Source organism: Hirundo rustica, chromosome 4 (assembly GCF_015227805.2).
Source record: "Hirundo rustica isolate bHirRus1 chromosome 4, bHirRus1.pri.v3, whole genome shotgun sequence".
NCBI lineage: Eukaryota > Metazoa > Chordata > Aves > Passeriformes > Hirundinidae > Hirundo > Hirundo rustica.
The window spans coordinates 30,729,623-30,747,724 of record NC_053453.1 but is presented as its reverse complement, the minus strand read 5'-3'; the positions used below and the strand labels follow the sequence as shown (position 1 = coordinate 30,747,724).

The 18,102-nt window shown below is 39.2% G+C and overlaps 1 protein-coding gene across 2 annotated transcripts in view; it reads right to left on the bottom strand.

Annotated features, from left to right (window-relative positions):
- Positions 1-390: 390 nt before the first annotated feature.
- The window catches only part of ANO6 (anoctamin 6), an 80,460-nt gene continuing 62,748 nt past the window's right edge, over positions 391-18,102 (bottom strand). The window contains exons 11-20 of one of the 2 annotated variants that reach the window (XM_040062189.2): positions 16,955-17,100; positions 15,400-15,477; positions 13,691-13,916; positions 12,650-12,819; positions 12,016-12,113; positions 11,263-11,393; positions 10,258-10,463; positions 6,008-6,207; positions 5,447-5,552; positions 391-4,505 (exon numbers count right to left, since the gene is read on the bottom strand). In XM_040062189.2, coding sequence (XP_039918123.1) covers positions 4,299-4,505; positions 5,447-5,552; positions 6,008-6,207; positions 10,258-10,463; positions 11,263-11,393; positions 12,016-12,113; positions 12,650-12,819; positions 13,691-13,916; positions 15,400-15,477; positions 16,955-17,100 — 1,568 coding nt within the window. In that variant the 3' untranslated portion in view covers positions 391-4,298. The remainder of the gene's footprint in view (positions 4,506-5,446; positions 5,553-6,007; positions 6,208-10,257; positions 10,464-11,262; positions 11,394-12,015; positions 12,114-12,649; positions 12,820-13,690; positions 13,917-15,399; positions 15,478-16,954; positions 17,101-18,102) is intronic. The other variant, XM_040062190.2, reaches the window with a different exon arrangement.

The following is an 18,102-nucleotide window of genomic DNA, read 5'->3' as shown; positions in this document are numbered from 1 at the left end:
ACTCTGAAACATAACACAGGGTTTATCATTACAGGAGTGAAAGGTTATAAAGACCTAAACTGTTTATTTGTATGAGACCATAATGGTCCTTGTCATCAACGTAGTGTTGAAAGGAATGACTTCCATCTAGGGGATGCAGAAAAACACAGGAGATACATTTTAGCACTAGTAACAGTTTAATGGAATGAGATTGAAAAAGAGGATGAATATGGAAATTAGACAGGGATGACACTGAAATAATTTAAGCATTTGGCAGCAGCAGTGTCATTCAAGGAAAACCAGACAACACTAATCAACATCAGATGTATTGATATTTTAAAATATACTTTATTTAATAACAATAAATATAAAAAAATCAATATTCAGAAATTAATTGCAAACATTCTTAGAAAAAATACAAAAAAATACACTCTTACATTCTGAATTTTATTGACATACACAGAGTATAAAACAGTGGTGATAGTCTTTAATTTATGGTGCTTTATGGTTAAGGCAATGAAATCGTCACTGGTCCAAATTCACCCTGACTTCAACAGATCTGTACAAAGTAGGTGTCTGACCTACATATCAAGTGTAGAAGAAAAGGTAAAATGGATTCAAAGTTTAAAACAAATGCTGATTTTCCCTTCAAGCAGATCTTTACTTAAAGTGACCAAGCCTAAAAAAAAAAAAAAAATTACGAATACTCATATGTTGGCTACTGGCCCTCAGCATTTTGTTCTTATGCCTCCACAGAGCTTTCTTCATGCAAGCAGAGCACATTTCAGTAGCTGGAGGTAGAAGCTTCAGAAACTGCATAGCTTAAGTCAAATTATTAAAATGCAATTATTAGGCACTGTGTTGGTTTCCCTCCTCTTTCTCTGTTTCAGAACTCTGCTGTGAATAACACTGAGCACATGGCAAACTGAACTGAATCCCTGATGTAATGCCTTCTGAAATGAAATGTTACATCTACATTAGCAAGGAGCATGGCATTTCAGAAGCAAATCACCAGAGCAAAAAGTTAATGTTGGCTGGGTGATTCCCATGCAGAGCTCACCACTCTCTCCAGCCCAGCTCCAGTTTCAGCTCAGCAGACTAAGTGCCTGTCAGCAACCACTAAGTGCATATCTAAAAGCTGCCTTCTGGGTCAGTTTGAACCAGAAGGAACTCAGTCCTTGTGTGCTCAAACTAGCCTGTGATGTCTCCCAGAAAATGGAGACAAGTGGAAGACTGGTTTCAAAAGCACATTTGTCATCTGAACAAAAAAGGTTACATAGAAACACACTTAGGGCAGATTAGGATTTTATTATGGGAGGAGCCCAAGCCATAGGCACATAGGTTTTGCTGATGTAGCAGTTTTTTTGATCGTTATTTCAAAGGCAGGAATATAAACCCTTTATGACACTGAGGGCTAACTCCTCATTTAGGAAATTATGCCAACTGATGTAGGAAGAAACAACTTGGAGAATCCCCAGGTATCAAACAAGGAGCAAAAGTCTAGGCACTCCTGAAAATCAGCCTTAAGCTCTGTCACTGCTCACAGTATGACAATTCATTTGTTTCCTAGTCTCTTTAACTGTCAGAGCTTCCTTAAGACCAAATAATTACCTGAAATGGTCCATTTTGTGCTGCATTTTTCTCCCTTTATCACAGGATGCCTCCTTACCTGCCCTAGCCCTCTAACACCACACCTGGAAAGGTATTTAAGGCACACTGATGCTGTGATCACTGATGAGGGATTAAAAATGGTATCTCTCATCTGAACACAGCTGCAAATGAGGAAGGTCCAGTTGAAAGGTAAAATCAAAACCTCCAAGTATGAAAGGAGCTGACTGTCCTTTCTAACCCAACTCATTTTGCACACGGAAATCCTGAGTACTTAACTAAAATTGTTCTTGAAACAGTTTTTTGGACAAAACTTTGTTTTAACTGAAAGTTTGGTATATTATGCAGTGACAGGACCAGAGGCAGTGGGCACAAACTGAAACACTTTTTCACTGTGAGGGTGATTGAGCAGTGGCACGGGTGGCCCAGAGAGGTTGTAGAGTCTCCATCCCTGGAAATATTCAAAAGAGAAGACCAGCCTGGCAGAACAGAGGCCTTTGGCTGGACTGCAGGTGAAAAAGGAGAGTTGATGACCTTTGGAAGAAGGAGCAGACACCTCAGGAAGAATAATGCTGTGAGGTTATGCAAGGAGAAAATTAGAAGGGCTAAAGCCCAACTAGAACTTTATCTGGCTACTGCTGCAAAAGACAATAATAATGTTTCTATAAACACATTAGTGACAAAAGGAGGGCTAAGGAGACTCTTGATCCTTTATTGGATGTGGTGAAAAACACACAGACAAATGATGAGGAGAAGGCTGAGGTACTCAGTGCCTTTTTTGCCTCCGTCTGTAGTAGTAAGCCCAATTGTTCTGTGAGTACCCAGCCCCCTGAGCTGGGAGACAGGGGCAGGGAGCAGAATGAAGCCCTCATAATCCAAGGGGAAATGGTCAGTGACCTGCCACACCACTTAGATGGACACAAGTCCCTGGGGCTGAATGGGTGCTGATGTGCTCACAGCTTGAGGACACCTACTGTTTGCGGCTCAGAGAGTGGTATTTAAAAGACAGGTAGATGTGGCACTCAGTGACATGGTTTAGTTGTGGACTTGGCAGTGTCACGTTAATGGTTGGACTTGACGATCTTAAAGATCTTGTTCAGTCCAAATGATGTTATGATTCTGTAGGGTTTGCTTCAAAAGACAGGCTTTACATGGCCCTCAGTATCTGGAGATTTTGCTGCAAAATTAATAGGTTTAATTCCTTCTGATTATTGACTGGATAAAAGACATCTTCTAAATGCTATTTGGTTTCTGTAAATGGACTTCATATGTAAAAAGCTATATGAATAATCTGCCTAAAAATTCCGCATATCTATTGCATTTAAGAGGAGTACAAAACATAAAGTAAACACCTGGTTTATAGAGTACAGGCATATTTTGCTTTTTTAAAAAGGTTTTGGTTGTCATGATTTATATAAATTGTCCATTAAAACTGTTAAAAGAGAAAGCAAGTTAATAATCTGCCATATCTCTGGTTCAGGCACAAAATAGCCCTCCAGATACATGCCTAATCTGTGATTCCCTAATTCCCAGTTTGCAGCTGGAGCCAAAATAAGCAAGCAGATCAGCAGCCTGATTTGAAGATGACTGATGGCTGTTGCACATGCCTCCACACCTGTGACATCCTTCCGCATTATTTAAAGCTTCATAGCATGGTTAAGACCTATTAAATGGTTTATTCCAATCTCTGGTTTCAATAGATTAATAGTCTTGTCAGAATTCACTTTATCACGCAATGTTGTATCAAAATGTTCAGCTGCACATTTGTCCTATGTCAAAACCTCAGGGAAGAACATTTTCTGGTGTGAGAGAAATGCAAAAGACAGCCCTCCACAAATATTGATTTAGTATGTGAAAAGACTTTTAACACTTATTGCTTTTACAGGTAGGGGACCTTCAAGGCTAGGCGCGTTTAGCTCAGAGTGGGCAAGTGAACTAATGAAAGTACATTGACAGGGGAAAGATAAAATGCCTGAGTTTTCTACTCACTTGGAGCGCTGTAAGGTCGGTTTGTATGCATTGATTTCAAAGGCAATTCTCCTGTTTGCATAGAGATTGATGAACAGGATGGGCTTACAGTCCTGTTGCTTCTTGTGATCCAAGTCCATGATTAATTGAAATACCTTGTTATCCATTTAAGTCTCAGTATGCATAGCTATTTCAGAGTAGCAAACAACCACGCTTAATAGTTCCAATGGCTTAACAATGGGATTTTGAGTTGTATTCTCTTTCTTTTTCCTTCATGTTTTGGCTTTTCCTCTTAATTTTATAGCTAAGATTTGCATCAGCAAGCAATCAAAACTCTTTCATTAGATGCAATAATATTCTTACAGCAAATCATTCTTGTTCTTAAGGTTTTATAAAAGCCAGACTAGTAATCTAACAGCTGATACCTAAAAAAAGTAGAAAGCAGCCTTGGTGCTCAGGAATTAATCTGCATCTTCTTAAGAGGATAAATAATTTTCACCTTTTTTTTTTTTTTTTTTTTTTTTTTTTTTTTTTTTTTTAATATAGCCTAAAAAGCTGTTAAAAAAAAAAAAAAGATAACTCTTCTCTGCATTGCAGCAGTTGCATTTGTCCAAGTGAAGCTGGTAAATGTATGTAAGACTTGAAAGAAACAATGTTTAGAAACCCAAAGGGCTTGATAGCTATTGGTAATATCCGGGTAGATATTAGTTGTCCAAGTACTGTTGTTCCATATGAAAAAATACTTATTCATCTTTATATCGGAAAGTGCTGTCTGCTCCTTTGATGATTTTGTCGGCTATTTTGCCCATGGTTTTTTTGACACATTTGAGATCATTCTCGTGTAATAGTTTCTGTGTGAGGTACTTCTCTCGTTTGACCTTGCTCTTGGTCTTTTGTGAAACATCCGGAATTATATATGAAATAATAAACTTCACAAAGTATATGACATGCTGAGAAAGGTGAAAATGAAAAAATGTCAGTCAGGCTGAACAGGACATTATTATGATTAGAAATGAAATGTCACTTTTTGTCTTAAGACTCTGCGCTGATTCAGTACCATTATCTAATGTGGTAGAAAAATATTTTAAAAATATATGACTAATAAAATAGAATAATTATCTGATAAACAAAAATTTCTGATTTTCCAATCCTGATTTGTGCAAGGTCCTCTCTGCCTGCTTTGGGGAAATCCTGGTACACACTGCTTCCCTCCTGCATGGAAACACCAGTTACAGTATCCTATAAGGTTTTTTAGGTTTGTTCAAATGGCTCTGGGGCAATTACTTTTCTCTGATACAGGAAATCTGCTCTAGCCAGTTTCTGATTACTTCAGTAGTCCCTAGATCAGGCCCTAAATACTTAAAAAAATTAGTTTAATATTCCCAATAACCCAATATTTCTCTCTCTTTGTCTTGGACTGATTCCCATATTTTGTAAGCCCAGGTTGTAGCTGCAGAGGAAGGAGCTATTCCTTTTTGATGATCATCTAGAGACTCACTTCTTACAGTGACTCTCTTTATAGACCTCACTCTGGCATGTATTGTACCTGTGTTATGTACATGTATTACATACAGGTATCACGTACGTGCATTCAGGACACTGTGTGCAAACTTCCTCTAAGCACATGTATTCTATTTCTGCTACTAAAAATTGTTCTACAGCTCTTGAGAAAAGAAGCTGCAGATATGTGGGGCAATCCTCAGCTGATGTCATTATTTCAGGGAGTTCTTTTTCTAATGTTGCTACTCTTAATTGACATCTCCCAAGTTCTTGCTCATTCTAGCACACATCACCAGCTCTGATAGCTGTGCCTGGACCAAATGCCTCCGAAGGATTTTCTGCAGAGAGGGAAAAGACTAAATAAGCAATGCTCACACCCCCCTACACTGACCTCCATGACAATGACGAAAGCCAGCTTGGCTGCAATGACATGCCAGTAGTATATGTTGTGCTCATACTGGTGCTGGTGACCAGGAGGGTAGCGGAGATCCCGGTATCTGAAAGCAATGTAGGAAAGTCAGGAGCTGGTCTCCGGCATCTCTGCAGTGCGGCACTGCGGCCAGAGGATGGAGCACGACATGGCCCCGCTCAGCGCCTGCGGGAACAGTTAGCTCGGGGAACTACTGTGATGGCTAAAATCGTATCTGCAAGATAAGCCACATTTGGCTGAAATGCTGAATCTTTGCCATTTTATTAAGAATTGCTGATAAAAATTTTGAGGTGCTTTTTTTTGAAAACTATCAGCTAGGAGAAAACCAAATTAAAATAAGAATTTTCTGAGTAGCACAAACTTATGGATGAATACTTCCACTCCATTCTGCCATTCAAAATAAGCTGCATTTTCCTGTGTTTTAATGTTTCTTATGGATATTGTTAACTGAATTAGATGGCTTAGATATAAAAAACATTATTTTTGTAATTGGGAAATGACAAATGCTTATTTGACACTTGCCTGCATGTGGTTTGGTTCCCGAACCAAGGGGAAAGAGGCTTGCTTGCATTCTTGAAGTCTGATATATTGAAGACAGAAAGTGTGCTGTTTATATACCCCTCCATAGTGTGACTGCTGTGATTCCCGTAAGGAGGGACCGAAAAGGACCAGTAATAAACCAGACGAGGAATCATGTCAGATGTAAAAGCAATGATCATAGCCTGCATTTCAGAAAGAAGACAAAAAAGCAGAGCAGCATTAAAGAAATAAGCTTTAAAATGCATTCCTTTGCCATGTACTTATCATGTCAAAAGTTAGCATACAAGCAAAAATTAGAAAATATGTTCTTTTCCCGTCAGTGGTTGTTCATTCTGTAAATGAGCATGTAGTCTCTCATGGGCACAAAACAATCCCTTTCTGGCATGTGCACTGTGTAGAGTTTCTAAATTATGCTAGGTCTGCTGAATGCCTTAAAACAGTTATACTATAAACCACTTTTTTCATGTGCATGCAGAGGAGATCAGCAAGTGTGCTTCTTATGAGTACGCTTAAAGAAATTCTGCCTGATGAAACTAGTGGAAACAACATAAGAGTTCTACAGTAATAGAAAATTAAATGTCACCAGGTTCTCTGATGTCTGAGTAAAGGAATTAGGTAAATTAGATATATAGCCGATCTGTCTCTGATGCTAGAAACATCCCACCCTTTCTGAGGTGCTAGCCAGCCCAAATTCATCTTGGTACTTGTTGCCTCCTACTACAGCATAGTACCTGTGGAAACTGCTCTTGATGCCAAGAAAATTTTTTTTAGTAGCAGCTGCATAGTGCTGTTTTACATGACGTGACTATTTGTTTTTTTCTTGCTCCCAAGAGAGTCCCTGTCCTACTCAGTCTGCTAGTCACAAACTGGGTAGGAAATATGATCTGTGGGTTTGTTGTGGGAAGTATTTTCTAAACTCATGAACTTCCCAAAACATCCTATTCTGGAGGACAGGTTAACTATGTTTAATCCAATTTCCTCCCCTGCTACTGCAAGTTCAAAACATTTCCCTGTGAGGAAGACTTTCCACTGGCAAGATCTGCAGCTGAGTATTTAGCAAGAGGCTGCCCAGCCAGCTCATGACAACAGGCATCTCTGGTGCCCAGCACCTGGGAAGGAGTGACCAGCTGCACTCCAGGACTGAAAGAGAAGTGTTTTGTCCCATACCAGGATAAAAATACCCACTTGACAACATGGATGGAAGGAACCAGGGCAGAGACATGGAGGAGAAAGGTGTGAAGTAGGGATCTGATGAGATCAGGGAGATTTAGGCAGGGATGTATAAAAGAGGCAGAAAAAAACCACAGAAAAATCATGGGACAGAATTAAGAGCAAAGTCAAGCAGTAATGGGTAACAGAGGAACGTAAAAACTGGTTAATATCTGTATTTTATTCCCCACCATGCCAGTCTGCAATTCATGAGGTCTGTATTTTCTTATTTTGATGACATGGGACAAAAGAATTTCCATTTTTGTGCAGCATTTCCAGCCAGCCAGTCCCAGCCTGAGGAAGTATTTGTTGTAGAAAAAGGTAAGGGGAGAGAGGAGAAAGAGTGAAAAAAATGTGGATACCTCTTCTACAGTTCCTTGAACAATGCTTTGGTGGCAGTGCTAGCTAAAACAATCTCCCGCCTCTGCCTCTAGCAGCTGGCTTGTGCTCTGCACTGGCTTGGACATTCCTGGCCCCATGCAGCAGATCAGATGACGATGCTGATCTGACTGGGAATCACCACTGGATCCTTTCCCTGGTCTGATTCATCATGTGTTAATACAGTGCTGGTGCCAGCACAATGCAAGAGACAGGACTGAGGGGGAAAGACAGTGAAGGGAAAGAGCAGGCAGTTGAAATGAGGGCAAAACCCACCCTACCTCAAGCAGCACCAATGCCAAATGATGAATGATATCCTAGTTGAAGAACCTGACAAGTTAACTGTAGTTAAGATAAAAGTTGCAGAAACAATCCTTTTGAGACTGTGGTCCAAGATCTGCATTTAGTTCTCCAGAATATTGTTACAAGCAAGTTCAGTTGAGAGAAAGTTTGGCTGACAAGAAATAAAAGGAAAGCATCCTAGGTCTAAAACTCATTGAAAATTTTCAAGGATAAGGTATTTTTCTTGTACTGTGCTTCGGCTTAAATCAAATGTAGTTGGCATGCACTTCTAAATACTGTTTTTAAGCATTACATGCCAGTGTGAAATGAAGTGAAAATTATGTGTTGTTTATATTTACATGCTGAGTAGGTGTTTTTGACTGACAAGAAGTATATATTACTGTGTCTTGCAGTTGCAGGGAGACGACCTCACAGCTAAATTACTCTGTTTTTAACTCTGAAGTAGAGTAAAAAGTAGAGTACAAGTAGAGTATTTGTAGTCTGAATTACAAGCATAGAAAATTTTTGTTAAATAAACTTCTTTTCTGTTCATTAGCTCATCTAGTCAGACCATAAATGAATTAATATCAACTTAAAAGTAAGGCAAAAAAATTCTTTCTCCCTTTGGACCCAATGAATTTGATGATGCTTCTTTGTATCAGAAAGATGCTGGAATATGGTATTTACAGAGCTTAATACTTGATCTTACTGAATCTTTCTTGCAAGGCCCCAGGTCTCCCATCACCCAAAATCTGAACCCTGTCTCACTCTCCTCCCTCTTTCAGAATGATCTCCAGATGTGCTCCGAAGAGTTTCAAGGACAGAAATATGAGAGCTAACCCTACGGCATCCTCTCAAAGGAAAAGCTTTTTTTTCCTCTTGAATTATGGGCTGCATTTCAGAGTATTGCACTGGAGAACTACAAACAAACAGCACATTCTTTGCTTCCCAAGCTTTACTGCACACAGTTTTCCATTTATACCGTAACTAATAAAAATCAGTCTTCAAATCAACAACACATGCAATAGCAAGTCCAGTGCCTCATGGCATCTCTCAAAACTGGAAGCTTTGTATAAAAGTTGCTTGCAAGTACTAGCAGCTGCTACAAAGGTAATATGCATGAAGGAGAAGATGCATGAAGGAGAAGAAGATATGCTACCCAAGTATAATCAGCTGTAACGACTCAAGTAGAAGAGAAGAAACACTTTCTGTGTAATAAAGTAAAATCAAGGCAGGGTTGGTAAAGGAAAGACTAATGGCTTGGATCAGTTCCTGGATGTCAAACAAGAAAAGAAACACACTTAAAGGAGGAAAACAACTTCTAGCATTTGCTCAAGCACATGACTTTATGGCCCACACTTCACTAGCAATAAATACCAATCTCTTTGAGGTCCTGACAACATGTGCAGCGGGGCTGTTTGAACGTGACAGTCTCTGGAGCTGAGCCCCTTGCACGCCAACAGCCGCACGGAGGTGAGCAGCTGATGCCCTGTTTGCACACTGACATCAGCTGCAGGAAGCAGGGCAGAGACATGTTCCCAACAGAAGCCTACAGGTGGCCAAGTTAACGTCAGGTCACCAAAGCCACTTTAACTCTGCCCTGAATGCCATGAGAAATGTGATAAGGTACAATACTTTAAAGTAATCTCAAGATACGTGTTCAACTTCTGGTTTCATATTGGTATTACAAGATCCAACTGGACTGACTAAGAAATACAGTTATCTTATCCAATAGCATAGCATATTTGAATCTCTCTGATAACAGAAGAAAACAGTGACCTTGTTGAGAAAGGCTATTCCCCATGGATAGTCTGTGGTGTTGTTGTCCCTGCAGAAGAAACCAGTGGTCATTGCTCCTTTAAAAAGGCCAGCAGCAAGAATTTTCTGTAGGTTTATGCATACTAGTTACCATTTAAGAATAAGCAATCAAATAATCCACAGTGATAAATAACAATGGCTTATTTTTCTTCCCACAATGCAGCCTACAAATAAAATATTGGTGAGCTGATAAAAAAATATAAAAGGTCTACATTTCATCATTAGAAATATATTAATCAGATTTTTTTCTTAAACATTTTCAAGAAACTCTCTTAAAATTCAGTTTCTCTGTTGTGTACTTAAAAAAATTAAGTACAACTGAAGAACAGGTTAGTGTCCAAATTCTCAGAAAATTCATTCTGGTCTGCAATTTTGAGCACATGTGTTATTTTTAAGGGCACAAGAAAGAAGCTGAATTTCTGTTTTAAGACAATGTGCCTCAAGGATCATTTCAGTCGCATTGCCACACACAGCATTCCCACATTTGGATGTAGCACATGCAGTGAAGGCATTTTATCTTTTGCGGCTGCTGGCACCATACTTACATTGGTGACCACGGCCAGAATGGCTATGCCCTGCAGGATGGGTTGCCAGGCGCCAATGTCTTGTGCCTTCTGTGGAACCATGCGCCTGAATTGGGTTGTCAGCTTCCACGCATCCAGCCGGATTTCCAGCATGTTGTTAATAAGAGCCAGAAGAGGAGCCAGGGGGAACGATGCCACAAACAGGGTCACAAAGCCAAACTGTATAACTGTGAAAGGGAGCGGTGACATGCATTGATGAGGCCTTCACTTACTGGAGATAAGCAAGTGTAGGCATGTATCATTTATATACTTCAAATTCAGATGGGAGAAATGAGAAAGAGTAGCTGGGTTCCTAGTGATTCTTCTGGATGAGAAAATAGTAGCACAAGACTACTGGAAAAAATGTGCTAGGTGAAGGGGACAGGAAAATATTACAGCTCACAACACAGCATGAGGAACTATTCTGGGTATTCAAATATCCATTTCTTTCTGACGTCTTTATCATGAAGACCTGGCATGGCTATCTCTCTCTCTGTACTGAATTGGAAGGCCCAAACCAACAATAATCTTACTAGTGTCTGGGAACTGCCTTAAGTGCACTGCAATGTTGTCACAGAATGGATGGTGGCAACAAACTCGCCATGGCCTGGCAGCTCCCAAGTTACCAGCAATGAGTCCCGGTGATTGCAGACCTCCAGCAGGGCAGTCAGACACAGGGCTCTGCTATGCAACACCAGAACATGACAGGAGTCTGCCTTCTGAATGCATTTGTCTCAGGATTAGGCAAGGAAGCAGCAGTACTGCTCCATGTACAATCATATGCTGTTTCCTAGTTATAAAATGGATTAAGGCTTAACTGCTTAATAAAAGCCTGTAAAACCATCTGTAACGGCTCAACCAAAACTTGTCTCAGAAAATATTAATGTCTCCTCTGTCCACCATACTGAGCATTGCTTGTATGAAGTTTTTATTTAGAACATGTCTGTATCCAGCAGCAGTAGTGAATCAGAGTAAACTGTTCCTTACCCATTTCAAGATACTCATAAAATAGTCCAAGTTTTCCAATGGGTTGGAGATGGTAGTCTTGTTCCCAACGTGCAACAACTCTTTCTGATCTAGCAGCTGTAGAGTATCTTCCAATTAGATTCTTGACCAAACTATCAGACAGGGAGAAAAAGAACACTAACATAGGTAAAAGAACATAAAAAGTTCAGTAAATGAAAAGAAAAAAAAAAAAAGGCATTTCTGCTGTTACAGTTTTAAACAATGGATTTATTTATTTCTGAATTATTCGAAACTTTCTTCTTTCCTTTTGTTACCTTATCCTAAAAGTGAGTTTTTTACAAACTGTAAATAAGAGTGTAAAGGGAATACCAGAATCATAGTGATTTATATTTACTAAATGAGTTAAAGTAGTAACTTATATATGACTTTTAAAAGTCCAATGTATAACAACAAATCATTCCAATCAATATTGAGCAAGTCTTCAGTTTAATATTCTCATAGTTTCTACTATCTCAGTTTTGAATATTCAGCCTGAAACACATTGAGTTTGACTTGCAGAGGAAGGAAGAATTTCTGATTAGGATTAAAATCAGAGTTAAAACAACAGAGACAGGAGCCCAGACTACCAGACTGAAAAAGACTCCAAGGACAAGTCTTATTCTTTTCAAATACAATATGCACTTACCAAACTCAGTGACCAAGTGCCTGAAGGCATCAAGCAAAACAATATTGTTCAAATATGAAAGAGCAGATTACTTAAGAGTTTGAACTTACGGAAGAAGAACTTCTTGAATGTTGTTCCAGATAGCTTTCCCTCCTACTATGATGGCAAGCTGGGTTGTGAGCTCAAGGAGACATCCACCTGGATCACACTGAAGGTTGGGAAAATTTTTTGAAGTTGGGTAACTTTTCAGGCATGAATGAAACATTTAAAATTATGCATTCCTGGTTTATTATAATAACATTACTGAAAGCAATTGAGGAAAACTGTCTAGGCAAACCTTTCACTAAGGTATGCAAAAGCCAATTCCAGGCCACACATGGTAGGCTGACAGAATACCAGTGAAAGGGTGAAAAGCCAGGTGGTCATGCAGCTCTGTGCTATCACCAGGCAAGGGTCACCCAGCAAAATAGGAATGCTTCTACTGATATTCTCTCTTTTCTATGTGCCCGGTCACAGATTGTAGGACCATGGTAAAAGACATTTTTCTGGGTATGGGTAATACGTTTCTAAGCCCAATTGGTCTTGTGCCATATTCTTTTTTGCTAGGGGTTAGGGAGGAGGTAATTAGCTTGGGAAGCAGTCACTTTTTAAACCCTAATGTTAAATATGTACAACTATGTTTTACTTTATACATTCCTAACTGCAGCACAATACCCAGACTAATCATACATTCTACATTCTTACCTCTTCATTGCGATACTTTCCTAACCAATAAACTGGACTTCCAGGGTGACCTACAAATTTACCCTTAAAGAAGGCTATGTAGAAGCATGAAGAATAGTAGTTGACAAACTGGAACAAGAACATCTTTGTGGTCAGGCTGTTTTCATAATCAGTCTGTGTCCTTGGAAGTTCTGCAATGAAAGAAAAGTAAATAAATTTTAAAAACCCCATCCCAGCCTACAAGTAACCTACAAGCTGTTCTAGACCCTCAGCTGCAAAGTATCAGTATGCCTCATATTTCTTTATATGACTGAGAGCATTACCATTTAGATTGTATGTAATCCCCATGTATACTGTAACCATTATATAATTCTAAAACTGCATAGGTTGTAAAAAGAAAAGAACTCATTCCCTGACAATAGAGAAAGAGAAGAAGCTAAAATTCTAATAACTCAGGGGAAGAAAAAGCACCCAAATCCAGCAGTCTCAGGAAAGATGCAAATGTAACACTTTGAACAGATGAAACAGTATTAAATGAAAACACCACACTACTTCATGCATCTAAAGTAAAATAGCTACTTTAATGTTGATGGCCTGGATATAGAGAATAATATTATTTTTGACTGTTTATCTGTTTAAAAATATCAGAGTGGTATGTAGCTGTGGAATGGTGACCTTAGCTCACTTATTTATAAAGAAAATAGCTATTTTCCCCATAAACAAAAGCTAAAATAATTGAATGTATTATGCCTTACTGATCTGTTTTCATAAAGCTTGGTTGTAGTAATTTTCTTTGCTTTGTATGTTTCACAAGTGTAAACAATTGATCTTTCATGCTGCCTATGTAAGGACTTTTCAGGCAAAGAGCTGAATGGCATATTTCTCTGATATTGAGAAAATCTATATTGGAAAATTTCTAGGTGGTATTGTGTGATTTTGTGGGAAAATTCTGAAAGATATGGCACAGGTGTTCATTTATTGTAATACCTACTATACATATAAATGCTAATTTTTCTAGCTATTTTACCCCACATTTCCATCTGAGGTAGAGCAGCAGCGTACCAAAGTCAGTGATAACGGTTGCCACTTTTTCATAGATGATGTTGAGAATCATAATGACAACAAAGCTGATGAGTGAAGCAGTTACTGACGTGGCCGTCTGTGGAGTCAGGTACTTGCTGATCATCTCTGTTCCACTGATGCGCTGTGACAACTTTGCAGAGAACACCAGGAAAACTGAGAGCCTGTAGACAATGATTCCAACAACTGAAGCAATAATCAAAAGGATCTGCCAAGGGAATACAAGAAAGATGCTCATGTTCAACCACTGGAATTAGGAAAAAGTGAGTTCAAAACACTTTTTACGATAGGTAAAAGGAAAGCAATTTTGCGCCCGTCATTCCATTGCAAGAGGATGATCAAATAAGATACAGAACAATAAACAGAGAACCCATAAAAAGAAGCCTTTTTTCATGTAGCATAGTAAATCTGCAGGAAAGAAAAGAGACGGTCTGTTTTATGACTAATAACAAGGTTTGTACTGATGTAAGCCAATATAACGAGAAGTGTAATCAAATTTTGCACCTTGAGGCATGTGGTAGAAGAAAACTCTTCATGCTGGACAATTGGCAGGATGGCAAATGTATGAATCGACATTGATTATGGAGGGGGCTGCACCTTCTCTTCCACATGATAGACTATTAGACATGATAGATATTACAGACTACAGACCCCTCAAAGGAATAGAAAAATTTAAGTCAATTCATGTAGTCTGCAGGAGTTGCAATAATGATCCAGCTACCCCATCTTGCTGTCATCTCCTCTTTTTGCTTCTCTTCCTGCTTTTATTTCTTGCTAGTTCTCTAGCTATTATTCAGTTTAAGGTCCACAGGCTGTGTATCTTTTTTTTACTATCTCAGCAATCTGCCATGAACTACCTTCCCTGACCCCTCACAGAGTAACTGTGCAGTAACATATGTGACAAACCCAGAACAAATCGCTTCCCTCAACATGAAGTCTGGCCTATTTAAACCCAACTGCAAATCAGTATTCTTTCCTTTCTGTTTCAAACGTGTCAATGCTGAGGCTGTCCTGGACTGCCAGACACCACTCTATCTACTATCTGCATCCTGTCACAAAGAAGAGGTCTTTTCCAGCTGCTATTTTGCTACAGATGAGGAGGACTTGCAGCATGCAAAAACACAGAGCTTTTCAAGTCAATCTCTCTGGGTCTGCTCGTGTTATATATTGTGTCATGGCTGACTGGACAGCTTTCAAGGTTTAGTTTTAATTAAAATAGCAGCCCTGGAAGATTAAAGAGCACCCAGCTTTGCTCTGTTAAGTGAAACACAAAACCTGAAAGAGGTCGTGGACTGTGAGACACAATATGGAAGAACACAGCTGGAACAAATCAGACAGAAACTAGCAGGGAGGAGCCCATATAAACCAAAGTCTTCCCTTTACTGCCCCCCTAAAAGAAAAGACATTTGTCTTAAAATAATGAGGAAAAAAAACAGTGAACCACCTCCGCAAGCATAACTCACAAGCTGCAGCTGCAGGATATTTTGATACTGTATGCTAATGAGTATTGGGTGACTACAGCTACCTTCTCCATATGGGTCCGTACCTTATAGGCTTGATTTATGCATGAGATGGAAATCCAACTGAACTTCTTCCATCCTCATTTTTTGTTCCGTTCAGGAGGATAATTTTTTTAGACACTTACTAGAAAAGTAAATTAATGAGGAGAAAGAATAAGAGAAGAACTTTACCCAGAAGAAGATGGCACCTATACAGAAAGTCATCCGTACGCACTTCCCACATGCAGTGTATGGCACATGTTCTTCTTGCTGTAAAGGATTAAGAAACAGGTCAAGGACGCACACAATATTTTTCACATATTTTTGTGTGCTCCAATTAAAGTCTTTATTATACTGAGGGCAGAAAAAATGGAAAAAAGTACCTTGTTTTATTTCCTGGAGATTCAAAATTTATTCATGATTTCAGAAATCTTGCCTGATAACAGGTGTCTTTTTTTGCTGCCCCTTCTCAGAGAAAAATGACTTCCAAAGAGGTAGAGGGTCCTCAGCTCTTATTGACTTCAGCCATGAGAGGGTGCATAGTCCTTTTGAATGGACCCATCCTTCTTGGCTGATCATGGCATCCAAGGCCATTTTCTTTCAAACTTCAATGGCTAAGTTTAGCAGGCACCAAAATTTTGGTCCTTGATCTCTGTATTTATCGATGTATTCCATATGAACAATGGGATGGCTTCCCCAAAGAAAATGACTACCTCACTGTGGTACTGTGAAAATTCACTGAGTCTTTAAAGAATCTCTGAGGATCAAAATAACATATTTTAGCATATTCTTCACTCTTTGAATTGCCTGAAAGGGACTTTCTAGCTATGACTTTATATATTCAAGGTGGCATAGGTTTATAAGCTTATAAACAGGATGAGTTTTTTGATAGTACAAGATATAAAAAGAAGAATTATATAGGATAGTTTCAACTATGGCAGTTAATTTTGAAACTTTTCAAGTGTCTTATAACAAACATTAGTATAATGTGAATGGAATGTGAAAGCAATGCAAATGATTAGATAAAAGACAGAGTAATCTATTGACAGAGAATAATAAAAAGTGAAACTGAACTTGAGCAAGCAGCCAAAGCTAAAGTTTCTCAAATATATAATAAATAGAAATCTAAAATAAGATCCTCATAAATATGAATCCTCTGTCATATAAATGAGGTTTATCTTTGTCTCTGCAAGTTTGTTTATCCTTGTCTCTGCAAGTTTGTTGTTATTAATCATAATTTCATCCATATGCACTTAGCAACAATAGGTATTTATACATGTTTCAAACAGAAACATCTTCAGTTAAAAAAAAAACATTCTTGGCATCATAGATAATAATGCAACATTTCCCTCTATTCACCTTTTTTTTTCCTGATGCATTCCTAGGCAAAGATAGCAAATGCTCCATGATCTTGGCCTCTGGCAGCAACATTTAATAATTTCTTGGGGGATTTAACAAAGTAGACTTAGTCTTCTAAGCTGGGGACGATGTCTACTTCTGTTTAAGACAGAGGAACCTCAGCAGTGCAAGGTCCTCAAACAGGCAACTACTTTAAAGTGCCTTCAGTTAGATATCAGTTCCCTCTCCCTGCATCTGTACTCTATCAAGTCACTGTTTTCAGGCCGGCTTATCAATTTGAGGCACTGCTGAGATATAAAGCTCCAGTCCCGATTCTCCACTTTCATAGTGTCTGCTCACAGCATGTCTATAGCAGTAACCATCACCAGTTATCAAAAATATTCCTTACCTGTGTGATTTCATTCACCACTACGTGAGTGCAGCGAGCTTCGTATTCTGGGCGAACTTGCTCTTCTTGCTCTAAGAACTCAACTGTGTCCCACTCATATTCCAGTTCAGCCTGCCGCCGCTTCCAAAACTCCAAAAAAAAAGTAACTATGCAAATGATACACAAAATGTGCAATACCACGTGAGTACTGGATACTGCTTGACCCCTCTGAGCTATAACAGAATCCTCAGTATTCCATACAGCTTTTCACAGACATGGAATAAAACCTTTATTGGCTAATGCAATGGTAAAAACAACTGGATCTACTCCTTTATGCAATTGTGCTTTTGGATGTATGTGTACTTTAATATGAGAAACCTGAGGTAAATGGTGCTGCAAGAACATGCTAAAGAATGTATATACTTTATCTATGTATTTTCTTTCTGCTTAAGGCCGAAATATGAGCATTTTGGATTTCATATTACAGACTGCTTTGAAAAAGTTTAACATGGGATGCTGAAGAAATTAAGTTGTTTGGATAGGTGAAGACAAAATTCTGGAAAGTGCAGGACTTCTAGAAAAATTAAACTCAGTATGCAAAAAATTGTCACAGGGAAGAGCTCATGCTCATTCACGCTGCAATCTTTGTGTAGACAAGTTATCAGTTTGCAGACTACAAAAACAATGTTCATTCGGGTAAAACTGCTTAAATACAGCTGTCTTTCCTCCTCTGCTGGCACAAATCTGGAGAGACTGCAGGTCTTTTGTATGGCATGGAGCTTAGAAACTCCCTGTGCTGGGCCAGCCGTTTCCCTGGACTGTGCTCCTACAGCTGGAGGCGCTGAGGGATCAGGTACACAGATGCCTAAGCAGTAACAGTTAAACATGGATCCAGCCAAACTCGTTACCTTGTCCCAAGACACTACACAGGCAGATCTGGCAGCAGAGGCAATGACAAACTCAGATGGGAAGGCTGGGAGGGGCTCAGGATGCTGGGTGTTAGCACCATGCTCCCTGGCACACCTGGATGCTTCATTCTTGGAGAGGGTGCAGGCTCAGATTAAATGAGTGGTGTGGCTCTGCAGCACTGTTCCCAGGAGTAGTAGCCAATCACTGCACTCTCATTGCTCTCATTGTCTGGGAGTAATTAACCTTAAAACTGGAGTTTT